Source organism: Macaca fascicularis, chromosome 7, assembly GCF_037993035.2.
Source record: "Macaca fascicularis isolate 582-1 chromosome 7, T2T-MFA8v1.1".
Taxonomy (NCBI): domain Eukaryota; kingdom Metazoa; phylum Chordata; class Mammalia; order Primates; family Cercopithecidae; genus Macaca; species Macaca fascicularis.
The window spans coordinates 147,271,394-147,286,901 of NC_088381.1; the positions used below are offsets into that span (position 1 = coordinate 147,271,394).

General features: G+C 42.7%; 1 protein-coding gene across 50 annotated transcripts in view; it reads left to right on the top strand.

Moving 5' to 3' along the window:
• NRXN3 (neurexin 3) overlaps positions 1-15,508 on the top strand; it is a 1,719,470-nt gene that overhangs the window by 1,129,412 nt on the left and 574,550 nt on the right. For 3 of the 50 annotated variants that reach the window (XM_005561933.5, XM_005561934.4, XM_045397614.2), the window contains exon 1: positions 5,943-7,100. The exons of the other annotated variants lie outside the window; for them this stretch is intronic. In XM_005561933.5, coding sequence (XP_005561990.1) covers positions 6,854-7,100 — 247 coding nt within the window. In that variant the 5' untranslated portion in view covers positions 5,943-6,853. Of the gene's footprint in view, positions 1-5,942; positions 7,101-15,508 lie in introns of those variants that run through there. 50 annotated transcript variants of the gene reach the window in all.

A 15,508-nucleotide genomic window follows, 5' to 3' on the forward strand; every position in this document is an offset into this window, starting at 1 on the left:
TGAGCGGAGATCGCACCATTGCACTCCAGCCGGGGTGCCAATGCAAGACCCTGTCGGAAAAAAAAAATTATGGATGGGAGGGAGGGTGTTTACTCCCTGCCCTGGAGATTTATATAAACAAGAAAAGAAGACTATTTTCTTGTTTAGTCTTCTAAACTAAAGACTTTTCTCTCATCAAGAGAAAATAATAATAATAATAATAAAATAATTATTATTATTGATCATTTTTATTTGTCAGATATATTTCTAGACAATTTACATGTATTAACTTTAAACCTGATAACAAACCTATTAGATAGATGGTATAATTACTCCCATTTCACAGATGAAGAAACTAAACTACAAAGAGGCTAAGCTCGAGCTGGGCATGGTGGCTCACACCTGTAATCCCAGCACTTTGAGAGGCCGAGGCAGGTGGATCACGAGGTCAGGAATTCAAGACCAGCCTGGCCAACATGGTGAAACCCTGTCTCTATTAAAAATACAAAAAAAAATTAGCTGGGCATGGGATTACATTCCTGTAATCCCAGCTGCTCGGGAGGCAGAAGCAGGAGAATTGCTTGAACTGGGACCCGGGAGGCTGAGGTTGCAGTGAGCTGGGATCACGCACTGCACTCCAACCTTGGAGACAGAGCGAGATTCCATCTCAAAACAAAACAAAACAAAAACAAACAAACAAAAAGAGGCTAAGATCTTGGCCACGTTTTCACAGCAGGTAACAAGCAGAATCAGGATTTGAACCTAGGCTGTGGAGCACCAGAGCCTGATCTAAATCTGTATGCACTCTCAAAGTGTCCTCCAGGCAGGTGAGCCCAGTCTGTCTCTCCCAGACTTCAAGACCCTTTGCCATGGTCCCCATACCTATTGCAGTGATTCTGAATAAAGTCTCCTGTACCAAAAAAAAAAAAAAAAAAAAGTATTCTCTAAATCTTTAATATTTTATCCTATAAACAAACAAATGAGATTATTCCTTCTTTTATTGTGATAACATATTATGATAACTCATTTTATTTGATTTCCTAAAACTGGATAGAGATTTCCATGGTGCTGAGGATACAAAGTTTAGACCTTTGATAGCTGATCTAAGCTTAGTGGAGATCTGATATCCAATGTAAGCTTAGTGAAGACAAACAGGTTGTAAATGCCCAAATCTCTCTATGAGAAACTCATTAAGCCCTGCCTTTGAATAAAAGAGAAAAAAAATGTTGCTATATTAAAATAACTTCATTTGGAGTTCAAAGGAAGCTGAATAAGGTTTTCACAGGAAGATTTCATATTTTCTAATCCTTAAAGAAATGTGTATACAATTCATTGCAGTAAATGTCTCAGCTACACTATTCAAACTCAAGAGATTAAAAAAATTTTTTTTCCAACATCCAAACTCCTGATATCCCTATTTCAGCCACAAGGAGGACAAGGGGATAACTATGGGTGTTTATTAGAAGGATAAGTTAAAGAGGCAGAAGCAGTATATACATTCTCTAAACTATAAATTTATACAAGGATGCCATTGTCTTTTTTTAATCAAATACTTGTAGAAGTGATGTCTTAAAAAATTAAGCTTCTCTTTTATACCTCCAAATAGAAAATATAATCAAAATCTGCTTTTATGTAGGATGGCTTTTTTAAATAAATAAGCAGAAGGATGAATTATGTGGCTATAAATAAATCTACTGACATGTAATAAAGTAAAGTTGAACTGTTTTATGGTGTCACTGAAACCCTTAGATGTATTTATAGCCATGTTAACAGTCCCCAGTATTTTTTCAGGACTTTTATTTCATTTCACATTATGAGAGTTTAGTTGTTTGTTTTTCTCTTCCTAAATTGCCTTCTGGAGCCCTTTGTAGAGATAGAAAGTAAGGATCTCTACTCTTCATATTTGGAATAAAAGGGTGTTCGCCTAAAAGCCTAGGGCTCACACAGAAACAGGCGGCTCTGATGCTTTCTGGTCTGCCTGTTTCTGTGCAGTTCGTATGAGATGTGCTTGCGAAGAACAACTTGACAGGTAGCTCCTGCTGGCAGCAAAATGGCAAGTCAGAGTCTATACAAGTGAGGAGAGGCCTGTGCAGAGATAAAATGTACAGTACTGTAGAAAACAAGCAGATGGACAGAGCAACTTTGCATTAGATTCCTGATGCCTGACACATTTAAATACAATCACAAGGCTTATTTTAGAAGCCAAAGAATCTCCAGACTGTCGCATAGCCGAGGCACAGACCAACACAAGACAAAGGGTCTGATGGGTAAAGATGCTCATACCTTACACTGGGACATTCTCTAGCAGGGTGACGACGGGGTGAGGGACATTTAAACAGCAAGAGGAGAAGGTTCATAATACCAATTCTAAAGCCTGAAGTAATCAAGGGGTTTTTAAAAATTGTATTCCATTTAGAAATTTCAGGATCCAAAGGGTATGGTTAGGATTCCGTGGAGGGGGTTATTCAAGTGGAGCTAAGCGTGGTTGTTCCTGTGAAATTATTTATATTTTTCAACTTGAAATCTGGGTGAGCATAGTGTTTCTAAATCTATTTCTCTTCTTTTCTATCTTAAAAGTGGACTCTCGTTTTCATCCTATAGCTGTACACTTGATTCCCAAGTGTTGTCACTCAAGGGACTCACTAGAAAAGACAACTCAAGAGGAAGAGGAGAGCTTTTGATGGTAGAACAAGGGATGACAAATCCTTCAGCTGAAACTCTAGCTACAGGCAGTATTTAGAAAGTATCACTGCAACTAAACATCTTTAAAAATGTATTTAATGTGTTTGACTAATGTAAGCTCTAAAAGACCTAGAAAGAATGGGATTCAGAAAAGAAGTCCAAATAGGAACGTGTTAACTAGAGGGAGGGGCAGGAGGGATAAGAAATACATGAAAAAATTAACAGTGGGGTAAATTGGAGAAGGACATTCAGTTTATTCGGATAACTGGGGGTTGTCTCTTTGTAGTGGAAGAAGTAAAATAGACCTGTCTTAAACATTTGTCCTCTGAAGACTCTTCTCAGTTTTTAACTGTGTCCCCAGATGGAATCACCCTTACTGAAATTCATGGTGACTTCTTTTGACATTTTGCAAAAACTAAATAAATAAATTATAAGTATGATAAGTGAAATGAATAGTTCCAGCTGTGATGCACCAGCAGCATTTCCAGATTTTGTACCGCATTAGGGATTTATTTTCCCTTTATTGCCCAGCAGAGAATTAATTGGAAAGTCCATCTAAGCTTCCCACACATCCTCAGAATGAAGTCAAAGCAGTCTCCAATGCTCAGTGCCAATTTAAAAAAAAAAAAAAAAAGGAAAACAGTAAGTGGGTAGGTGGTCGGTTTATCAACCCCGGAAAAGCTTGTCTCTGGGGATTTACATTGCTAAAGAGGGACAAATGCATCAGCAAAATTAATGGCCTAAGGAAAACGTGAGTATGAGATTGTCAATTGATTCACTGAGTTCATTCATTCAGCAAGTATTTACTGAGCTCCTATTATGTGCTACCTATTGTTCCACACACACAGAATACAGGGGAGAAAATGAAAAAGACTCAGCCCTCAGAGAGTTTATGACCATTTTAAGGAGATAACTATGAACAAATATACAGATAAAATAACTTCAGAATTGGAGAGTGCTGTCAAGGAAATAAAAAAAGGTAATGGGAGGGGATGCCTTTCAGGGGTGGTGGTCAACTTTAGATGAGGACCAGAGAGGGTCTCTGAGGAGGTGACATTTGAAATGCACCCATCACATGAAAATCTTGGGGAAAAGCATTCCAGACAGAAGGGGTCAACAATGCTATAAAGGCCTTGGGATGAGAAAAGAACTTCCCATGATCAAAGCAGAAAGACCTGGGGAACTAAAGAGTAGCAAGGAATGGGACATGTGGCAGGAGATGGAGCTGAAGCATTAGGGGTAAGCAGAGTCATCTAGGCCGCTTAAGGCCAAAAGTGCAGTGGAAATCCATCTGGGGACTAAATGAAGGAGTGGTTGACTTGAGGGGAAATTATCATGGATATTTAGGTATTAAGATTTTTTTTTCTGGCTTTTCTAGCATTAATAGCATAAGATCCTAACCATGTACTTAACCTGTACTTCACCATTTTAGAGCTTCAGCTTATTTTTCTAGTTGACAAAGAATATTGCCACTGTTTGTCAGGTGCTGTGCCACATACTGTGTATTTTCTAATTTTAAACCCCAACAAGCTCGAGAGGGAGGCATTTCCCTCATTTTACAGAGGAGGAAACTGAGGTTTCAATGGAATGTCCATAAACCACCCCTTCCCCTTGCTGTGGTGTCACTGAGCACATGCTCCTGGTTTAAGACACTGTGGGTGCGGGCACACCCAAAGGTATGGAAGACCTTGTCAGAGGGCCATTTCCTGGGAGGCTGTGGATCCTGGATCACTCTTACAACTGAGAGCCAGGGCAGTTAGGGTGACTGTGCATCATTTACTATGAGCAGCTTGGAGCTTTTGGAGGATACCAATTTCAGAACCAGAATACCAATTCACTACCATAAATTCTGAAATGGACTTGATGTATGACCTTGAAGGCAAATTATCTATAGGTTTGGTATCTTTGTCTGTTAGAGAGACATAATGCTATTTCCTCAACATCTCCTTGGGGTGTCTCAAGGATGAACAGGGCTGTCTTAATCCTTGTTCTTTATCCTCAGGGGGTTTGAAATGAGAGTGGAGTATATAATAGGTGCTACAAGCTCCTTTTTAAAAAGCCTCCTAAATACAACATATATATATTTTAAGCAGTAAGTATTGTTCACTCACCTCCCCTTCCTCCCTGCAAATGTAATGGGCTTTTTACCCAAGGTGAATGGTAGGAGGGAGTCAAAGCTAGCAAGACCTGTGTGGACAACGACCTGGACTGAGAGGGCAGCCTTGTTGGGTTTGTCCTTCCTGCGCATCAGACATAGTGGAGGGGTGGATGCCACCTGGTCCACAGTGTTACCGTGTCCTGGCAGAGCCTTGGGTCAGTCCCCTCCTGGAGTCACAGATGGCCACGACAGAGGACAGGTGCTACCACTCTGGCTTTCCCCTGTGTGTTCAGGTTTGAGGTAAACACGGTGCTGTCTTTGATGCCCAGCGCCCAGGGGACTTCACCCACCTAGGGCAGCCCTTCTGCAGCCGGTTCCGGACAGGCCAGTCACTTCTCTTTGAGCCAGCCGACGAGGCCCTCTCCCGTTCTCAAGTTTTTTGATCAGGACTACAGGCGCGGACGATAACCTCTGGATTTTGAATCCCAATAGTGTCCTCTCCATCACCGGGGGTGGCAGCCACCTTCCGGAAGGGCTGCCAACCACGGAGCCCTTCACCCTTTGGAGTACCCGGGCCACCACTCCACCTTCACTTTTGGGAGTCCGGGCTCAGATTCCCATCATTCGCCCTGCGGGTAGGGCCCTGGGCATCTTAACCCCGGGAGACACACGCGCCTGGAGAGTGGCCGCCCAAGCCACCGCCAGGCGGGGAGGAGCGCGCGTGCTGCAAGCAGCTCCAGCGCTCGCGCTGACTCAAGGGGTTTATTTTTATTTCCATTTGGAGCTACTTCGGCCTTAGCCGCCGCCCTTAGTTTTCCTCCCAAATTGCGAAAAGGTGCCTTCATGGCCCGAGTTTGGTTACACGCGCCTGGGAGAGGAGCAGGGGAAGGGTGATAAAGAAGGTGCAGTGTCGGTCTGTCGGTGTTACACACGCGCGCACACACGGCGGGGCGGGAGCCGAGGGAGCGAGAGGAGTGCGGGCGGCGTGTGCTGGAGGCTCGCGCGGGTGTATACGAGCCTGTGCTTGAATGGGGAGGGCCGGGATTCCGGGTCGCTCTGGCCCCTCCTTCCTCTGGAGCCAGCCAGTCCCTCGGCAGAGCGCTGGGGCTGCACTGATTTGCTCTCGGGAGTGTGCTATTTGCATATGACTTGCCCATTTGTGAATTTGGCTCCCCAACTCCTCGCTTCACTTCACCTGTGCCTCCCTGGTCCGCGCACTTCGCAGGCGCCCGCCAGCCTCTCTGCCGCCTCTGCCGCCTGCCGGGGACCTCCTCTTGCGCTCTCGCTGATTTCGCCCACCCACCTCCCTCCACCCCGTGCCACGTTGGTTTGGGTGGCTGCTCCGCACCGGGTTCCTCCTCCTCTCCTCTTTCCCTCCAGTCCTTCTTGTTCTCTTCCTCTGGCTGCGGTGGCTGCTGCTGCTGCTGCCTTTCATCCAGTTGGGAAACCCAGGAAGCCGGCGGCTGCTCCGTGGCGCTAGTTCAGCACGTGCAGGGTTAAAAGCCTCGCGCCCTTCCCCGGAGACTCCCAGGAACACCCGAGGAACTCTTCCACCTGCAGCCCCCTTTTGCCTGGCAGTTCTGCATTGCATCTCATGGAAGTGGAAACAGGAAAATAAAAATGTTCAAACTCCTTGGATGTTGGGATAAACTCACCTGAACCCACTTGGGGTTCGGGCTGCCTCCTTCTCTTCCTTCATTACCACCTTTCCTGTGTGGCTCCCAGGAGTGTGCAGTTAAGTCATCAGACTCGCGGTGCCTAGAGATCCGGAGGAAGCCGCGCCGGTCTTCCCCTGACATGCGTGGCATGCCAGGGCTCCCTAGGAGGTTTGCTATACCTGGGAGGACTCTGGCATCCTAAATTTCAGCCCCGGGAAAGAGAAGGGGCTTTGCCTTTTATCTTTTTTTTTTTCTTTAAGTAGTATTTTTTTTTTTTTCTAACATCATTGTCTTGAAAGCGCATATTGCTTCCCTCTTCCCCAAATTCTGGCAACTCTTCCTCCTGCTATGATGGGCCCTTGGGCATCATGAACTTCATTACTCTTCACTGGCTGGAATTCAAACTGCCCATCTGTAGTGGTCCCGTGCGTTGACCATGCACCTGAGAATCCACGCGAGACGGAGCCCTCCTCGCCGGCCGGCCTGGACGCTTGGGATCTGGTCCCTGTTCTGGGGATGTATCGTCAGTTCTGTATGGAGTTCTTCTAATGTAGCTTCCTCCTCCTCCACCTCATCCTCGCCGGGGTCTCACTCTCAGCACGAGCACCATTTCCATGGCAGCAAGCATCACTCAGTGCCTATTTCTATCTATCGCTCCCCTGTTTCTCTTCGAGGAGGGCACGGTAGGTCTCTCTGCTCTTTATCCTTCTAATGGGGCATAGCAATTCCTTAACCCACTCGCCTTGCAGGTAGTGTCAAAGGTGGGACGAGACTTAAAAAAAAAAAAAGAATTTAAAATGATGAAAAGCATGGTATGTCCATGAGGGAAGCAAATTTCTACTTTCTCATAAAGGTTAGTGTTTTCTGCCCCTAGCCCCCGACCCCCACCTCCACTTTTCTCTAAAGGCTTCTTTTCTCCTTCGCTCCCTCATTCATAGATGCACAGACACTACACTCTCTTTGAAACCTTCTACTCTCTCCACCCCTACAGAGACAGGCAACTTACCAGGTGAGTCCCAATGCTGTACTTGGAGAAATATTCGTTCACCTTGCTTTCACCCTTCTTTGCTGTGGGCTTGCTTGGGAACTAGTGGGGGTGGAGTGGGAACAGCTGACAACAGGAATCAGGTTTTCAGCCTGAAGTTGATTGAACTGTTATAAAGTAGCCTGTGTGGTAATGGTCAGGGAAAAGTAGCTGAATATAAGAAGGCAGAAAATATAATTAACAACCCGTGGCCATTTGTGTTGATTTTGGCAGGTTTATGTTTGTCCACATGTCTAGTGGAAAAAGCAACTATCTCTAAAACTACACATCTAATATTGCTGTCAGTGAGGAAGCAATATGTAAGATAAGGCTAAGTTCATTTATAATTTACCCAAGTGTAAACGATAGTAACTTCAATTCCCCGTGTATGCAAATGTTATTTCATTTTTAGGTAGCAGAGATGGGCTTGTTCACACAATACAGGTATGATGTGTTTTACTCCAAACAACCCTCCTTACATAGCTATTGAAGGAAGAGATCTATGGCTCTGAAAATGATACTCAGCTCTTAGCCGGCTGCCTCTAAAAGGGCGATGTCTGCAGCTAAGGTAAGAGCTTGCTGTAGTAAACCCTTCTAAAGAAAGGAGCTTCTTTATTTGTTTACTATGCACTCCACTCTGATGGTAAGGAGAGTAGGACACACACAAACGCAGACTGGCTGCAGGAGCAGCCCTCCAGGGAACAGGAGCGTGAACCATACTAGGGGGTTCCTGCCCTTGTATTTTGAAGACTGATAACATCCAGACCCTATTCGGAAAGTTGATTCTTCCTGCTGCCTCCTAGCCCTGGGCTTCCGCTCTGTGCTGTCTGTAGTGTAAGTGGAAGCACATTGAGAAAATGCCAGCACATACTCTGGCTCCTTTTGACTCTGTCTTCAAATTTTATTTGATGGAGTTGTCAAGCAGCTCGCAGCTTGTAAGGTTGGTGGAGGGGGATGGTGAAAATAAGGGATTGCTTGATTTTGGTCTGGTGGCTCTTTTCTCTGTGACTCCTGCTGGGTCTGGTGTTGGCTCCCTTAAAAAAGAAAGAAGCAAACAAACCTAGGAGAGAAAAGAGCCACAACCACCAAAAAAGCAATTTCATTGACATGGAAACTTAGCTCCTAAGGGGGAGAGGGACTGGGGGGAGTGGGTAAGACAGAAAAAAAAAAAAAAGGGAGTGGAGATAGGGGAAGGCAGACAGACTATTACTAATAGCCATAATTAAACACGGAAATGCTCAGAGATAATTAGCTAAATTTTGCTAATTATTGTAAATGATCAGCAGGGAGAGGAAGATTATGCATCAGAGGTTATGGATGGCAGGGTCTTGATGTCTTTTGTTCGGGATGTAAACAGTTACAGCAGGTACTAGTAAGTGATGGAATTTGCAGAGCAGTACTTCCCTAGGGTCCCTAAGTCAGAGTCAGTCTCTCTCTCTCTCTCTCTCTCTCATAAAGGGGTTGAGACTTGCACAGGTTACACATGACCCTCTATTTAGTTTATTTCTTCAGGATCGGTTGCTCAGTCCCTCAGTCTCCTTTAAATCTTTTTGACTGGTCCCCAGTCTGGTTTCTCATTAACCTACATCTGATAAGATTCAGTGTGATGGAAAATAAGAAGAAAGTAAGTAAATGGCTAGAGACTTCAGAAAAGGCCCTCAGACCCACCAGAGCTGTAGAGTACAGTGAACTCCAGGGTCTGGCATGGCTGAGATAAGAAAGCTAATGAATTCAACTCTTCAGAATCCTCTTTCAATCCTGAAGTCCCAACTCATTGATTTGGGGCTTGGAGAGTGAATGCGTCTGTATTAAGTAGACTCCTTGCATATTAAATTGGTGTTTTTGAGCATAAAATCAAGAGAAGCAGCAATCAACAAAATATCCCTACTTCTGGCTCCCATTCTGCACCCAAGCTGTGACCCTTTGCAGCTCTAACTAAAAGGACCAGAAGACCCCACAGAGCTTTGCTAATGCACTTCTCATTCTTACTTGGTGTAAACTTGCTTTTTCCTAGTCCAAGACAAAGACCTAGCGAACAGCAATTGTTTTAAAAAATAATTTGGGTGGAGGTGGTAGGAGGCATGGCACCAAGAGACTGATGGTTGTTACTGATGATTTACTGCCAGTCTTATTCCAGAGTTAAAGGCAGCACTCTCTATTGTCTGTGAAGAAGTAAATGCCCTTGATTTTGGTATGAAACACAGCTAGAGCCTTGAGTCCCAGAATCTTCTTTGGACTTAAGAGATTGTTGGTTTTTTAACTACACTTGCTCTCCTCTTGCCCATTTCCTGAGAACCGAAAGTCCTCAAAGCTGCTGTTCCTCAGTTGGTGCTCCAACCCCTTTTCCCCACTATCCAGCCCTATAGAGGGATTCGTGCTAAGACAGATGGAAGAAACAGAAATCCTCCAAATAGCTGATATTTTACCTACGCTTTTGCCTGTGCTTGGTTCCAAGCTTTAGAAAATTGTTTATATTATAGATTTACTTAAAGCCTTTATCCCGGGACAGCCTAGAGGATGCTGGGGTTCTTTGTGAATTAGGGAGACTAAGGCCACACTTATCTGGGGTGCTGCAAAGTGTCTCACATTAGGATTGTGTTTCAGGATGGGATTAACCCTCTTCTTAATGGGAATCTAGTAGGCCCTTCCCCATTCTCTTAGAGTCCTCACCCCATGTTCATGCTCTCTTCTGTTCACCATTCAGTCAATACTCATTGAGCACGTACTCTGCACCAGGCTGTGTGCTACTGCTGAAGATACAGAACCAAATAAGACATTGTGGTGTTCAGCTAGGAATAATTGCAAAAGCATGTGTATGTATATATATATATATATATATATATATATATATATGCTTCCATATTTTAAAAAGTGCAAGGAGTGGGTGGAGATCCAAATACCAAGCCAAATTAATATAAAATCAAAATATCCTTTATAAAATAAAGGTTTACATTATCCTGTTATTTAAAATATCCCTCCAGGTTCTTTTTCATCTTTGGCTTTATTTCCATATGTAAATATCATTTTTTTAAATCAAAGTGCAAGGTAGTTTAGTGATTACAGATATATAAATAGTAAAATATATTTGTTTACCAAACTTTAATTACATAAGTGACTTTTGTATATTTTTTTCCTTCTTTTTTCCCTCTCTCTCACCTTTAAGAAATCCAATGTGGCTGGGCACGGTGGCTCACACCTGTAATCCCAGCACTTTGGGAGGCCGAGGTGGGGGCATCACCTGAGGTCAAGAATTCGAGACCTGCCTGGCCAAGGTGGGAAAACCCTGTCTCTGCTAAAAAACAGAAAACAAACAAACAAACAAAACCTCCAATGTACGTCTGCCTAAAAAATGCTTCAGTATTTGTAGTTTAAAGGCAGATTTCTCTAAGAATTCAAGGTTTTGTATGTACCTTAAATGTTATCCTCTACAAAACAGCAGAGTTTCCTGCCTCTGTAGACATTTGTGGGGACTAGTTGAGGACATAGAACTCTTGGAAAGCTCAGTTTTAAAAGGGAACACACCACGATATATTTGCAGGAAGAACTCTTGCTCAGAAACCAGGGTGTGTGAAAAGGAGGGGGTATAAAAGTCCTATTCAAACCATCTTAGCAGAAGTGGTGGTGGTGGGCCCACTTGTGACACATGATCCTGGAGTCTTTCTTGGGCTCATTCCTTATCCCAGGGATCCACCCCCAAAGTTTTTTCAGCCTTGGGGGCTTGTTTTGCTTTGATCTATTGAGTGCCTTCTTCTGCTCAGCCAGCTGCTTTCTAACCACTTTACGCCTTCCTTCTTGAGATTCGGGGAGTTGAATAATTCATAGTGTTGGTTGACAGATCAAATGATAAGATTTATATATCTTTGGCCTTGGTGATGAATTAATTAAATTGTTTTCTCCTTCTTTGGCTCCTCTAGATGCATTGTTTTTCTTCTCTAAAATTCACTGGCAAGTGGTGGGTCTGGAGATTAATTTGTTCTTGAGAGACCACCATGAGATGATTATAATATCCTCGTGTAAATTTATTCAGGACTTTCAACGTGGATCACTGGGTGGTGTGGAGTAGGGGCAGCTATATCATAGAGAGGAGAGATAAGATATCAGAACAAAAAACAAGACACACACACAAAAATCTTGCCCATATTGGCTGCGGGACAAAATTTTACAGTAAGAACTTGATTCCTTTCGCCTCAGATTTTGAATCTAAAAAAGGAGTGTATTTCATTTTACATTTTAGTAAATGAATTTATCAGCCCTGAAGAAGTTTGCTTTACTAGAACTCTGGGTGATCAGGGAGGGAGGCAAATCTCTGAAGATTAATCTTGAACTTATTCATACTTTCCTCCTGATACTAGTTTGCTAGGGCTGCCTAAAGTACTAAAGTGCTATAGACTGGGTGGTTTAAACAACAGAAATTTGTTTGCTCAAGGCTCTGGAAAGTAAAGGTCTGAGATCAAGGTGTCAGCAGGTTTAGTTCTTTCTGACATCTCTCTCCTTGACTTACAGATGGCCATTTTCTCACTGTGTCCTCACAGGGTCTCGCCTTGATCTACATGCATGCATCCCTGGTGTCTCTTTGTGTGTCCAAATTCTCCCTTCTTTTAAGCACATCCATGGGTTGGATCGGGATCCACCCTAAAAGCCTCATTTTAACTTAATCATCTCTTTAAATGCCCTGTCCTTAAATACACTCACAATCTGAGGTACCAGGAATAAAGCTTTGACATATGAATTTTGAAGAGGCACAGTTCAGCCGCTGATGCTCTTTCTCCTCACCGCCCCCCTGCCCACCCACCAAGTTATTGGGAAAGAAGTAAAGCTGTACTGTTTAGTGAATCCCCATTGGACTTAAACTTTCACAGCAGAAAAATAAAACTTCAGTGACGATGGTTGCAATTTACAAAATTCATAAGATAGTGACCTAAGTGGTAATGCTGTGTTTACATATATGGGGAAAACAACAGCTATTGGTTCAGTGAAAACATGTTTGCTTTCTTCTCAATTTATCTTCTGTGACTGAGTCCAGATCTTTATTTGCACGTAGACTGATTCTGTCTGACTGCAGACACATGCTCTAATGTCCACATATTAATGCTTTCTTTACCTAGACCTGCTGCCTTTCTGAGCCAGACCCTCCACCCCTGCCGTTGACTCCTTTATGAACTACAGTTGCTCACTCTTTGCCTTTCCTGAGACACAAATTACCAACTACTTTCACTTCTCAGCCTTTGGTGAATAAAATAAAAAATATAGGTTAACTAAGTATACATTTCTCATTTTTCAATTTTCAAATTTCTCAATTGAAAAATATGTTACTTAAATAGGCATCAATTTCATTATTTTTCTCTTCAATTTTATTTTTTGAAAGTTCATCTGAAAATACAAATATGAGGTAAATTGTTATTTTATGACATGGTTATGAACCTTGGTGAGATGATTGAGAGACCATGTAATGTATAAAGCTCTGGTTGTTCTAAATCCTAAGCAAAGCATTCAATCTTTGGGGAAAGCGAATACCTTTCTTTGTCTGTTTGTTTCTGTGCTCAAAATGTGTACTCCTGATAATAATAGGTAAATAATAATGGTGCTGTAGTGGACAGGGTCGTGTTAGGTGAGGTGGGAACAACTATGGTTTGAGGAAATAGCCTTCAACCTTTGGTTCTAAGAAACTTTGTCTCTAAGAAACTAAGTCACTAAGAAACTTTGTGAACCTGCCATCCTGGCTAACACGTTGAAACCCTGTTTCTACTAAAAAATACAAAAAACTAGCCAGGCAAGGTGGTGGGCACCTGTAGTCTCAGCTACTTGGGAGGCTGAGGCAGGAGAATGGCATGAACCTGGGAGGTGGAGCTTGCAGTAAGCTGAGATCGCGCCACTGCACTCCAACCTGTGTGACAGAGCGAGACTCCGTCTCAAAAAAAAAAAAAAAAAAACTTTGTGAACCTGAATAAGTCACCTGGCTTCACTGAGACTCAATTTCTTCACCTTTAAATTGAGCAATAATAATAGTTAACCATACTTATATCACAGAAATTGTATGCGAGATTAGACAAGTTGTGCTCTGTACATTGTAAACCAATGTGTCCAGGTTAAATATTTTATGAGACATATTTTCATGATAAGGCTGCCCTCTTTGAATTCCTTGTACAGAGACAAACTTCAATGTTGATCATTTGCTGGCTGGTAGATTGTGTTTAAAGAATATGCATCTGGGCCGGGCACGGTGGCTCAAGCCTGTAATCCCAGCACTTTGGGAGGCCGAGACAGGCAGATCACGAGGTCAGGAGATCGAGACCATCCTGGCTAACACGTTGAAACCCGTCTCTACTAAAAAATACAAAAAGCTAGGTGGGCGAGGTGGTGGGCGCCTGTAGTCCCAGCTACTCGGGAGGCTGAGGCAGGAGAACGGCATAAACCCGGGAGGCGGAGCTTGCAGTGAGCTGAGATTCGGCCACTGCACTCCAGCCTGGGCGACAGAGCGAGACTCCGCCTCAGAAAAAAAAAAAAAAAAAAGAATATACATCTGCTGTTTCTCCTCATTTTCCTATCAATACACACACTTTTTTGCCTCCAAGAAATTACTTCATTTACATAGTACTCTGAGTAAATGTAAATGAGAAAACCTTTACTGTATTTTCATATTTATGGCACTAGAACACAGCATGGGACAAAAGTCAGCTTGTGACTTTTGGTAATGGTCTGCTTAGGTAGAAAGTCATGCCAAGCAAATTTTAGCATGGACCAACATATTACAGTAAATCATTTAGAAGCTCTGCGATTTAGTAAAGTGAAAAGAGAGGACTCCAAGAAATACTCTGACATCATTTTGGAAAGTCAGAATTGGATCCCATTTGTAGTAAACCTGTGCAGAATTCAAACATGCCGACATGATTCTCAGTGTCTATCATAAACTAAGATTTTTAATCTGGTTTGTACTAGGAAGAAGCAGGCGTTTTTAGGGACAACTATCTTCAGATCTGGAAGTGGAGAACATCTTTTAATGCAATGTCTTAGGCTTACTAGGGTTCAAAGTTTGTAGAGCAGATAGGAGCACATTCTTATGCCAGAACTCTTAGAATTGACTTTGTGAAGCCTGAATTTAAAACAGAATTCTTACTGAGAGGACATGGTGCTGATACATAGATTTTTTTCCCCCCCCAGTTTTCTCCCTGGCCACCTCTTTAACTTTGGATTATAACATTTTATTGTTTAATTATATGAATCTTTTAACTTTTAAACATTCTGTGTGATATCTTGATTTCCTAACCTATATTCTTTGCTTTACCTGTAGTTTTCTGCATGGCATGTAGTATGAAAGCACCTTAATGCCATAGCTAGGGAAAACTTTCCTTTTCATTTCTTCCTCATTTGTACAATGAGAGAGTTGAGTGAGATGATCTCTCCAAATGTTTTCCAGCACGAGAACTGCATGAGTCTCTGATTTGTATGTCTTTAAAGACACCACTGTGCATCTCAAACCTATCTGAGTTCTACAAGTCTGCCAGTATTTTATAGGTCTATTTTCTTGACTATCATAATAACTTATGCCAAAGCCATGAGCCAGATTTTCTCTTTTCCCCTCAGACAGAAGCAGCATAATGTACCAGAGTGGCACACTGTGATGTTATAAAGCCCACAATCCAACTTCAGTGCAGTCATGCTGAGATGGGAAGAATGCAGCTTTCATTTAAACACACCTTAATAATACTAGAAAGGAGCTATATGTTATGTTTAAAATGTTCTGCTGTGTTTAGCCATATCAGAGCAGGGGGCAGACTAGCAACTGGGTTTATAAAGAGGAAATGGTGTATTTCTACTTACAGTTAGGATTTTGAGAGAGACTTGCTTTAATTATACACCAACACATGAATTATACACCCACTGTGTACAGGTAGTCTTCCAAATGCTTTACATATATGACTTCATTTAGTCCTCGCTAGCCTTTGAACCTAATAAAGTGCCTATTTTATAATTAAAAACACTGAGACTCAGAGAGGTTTAGTGGCTTGATTAATATGGTGTTAAAGCCAGGATTCAAACCTGGTTGTGACCACAAAACTCTTGGTCTTT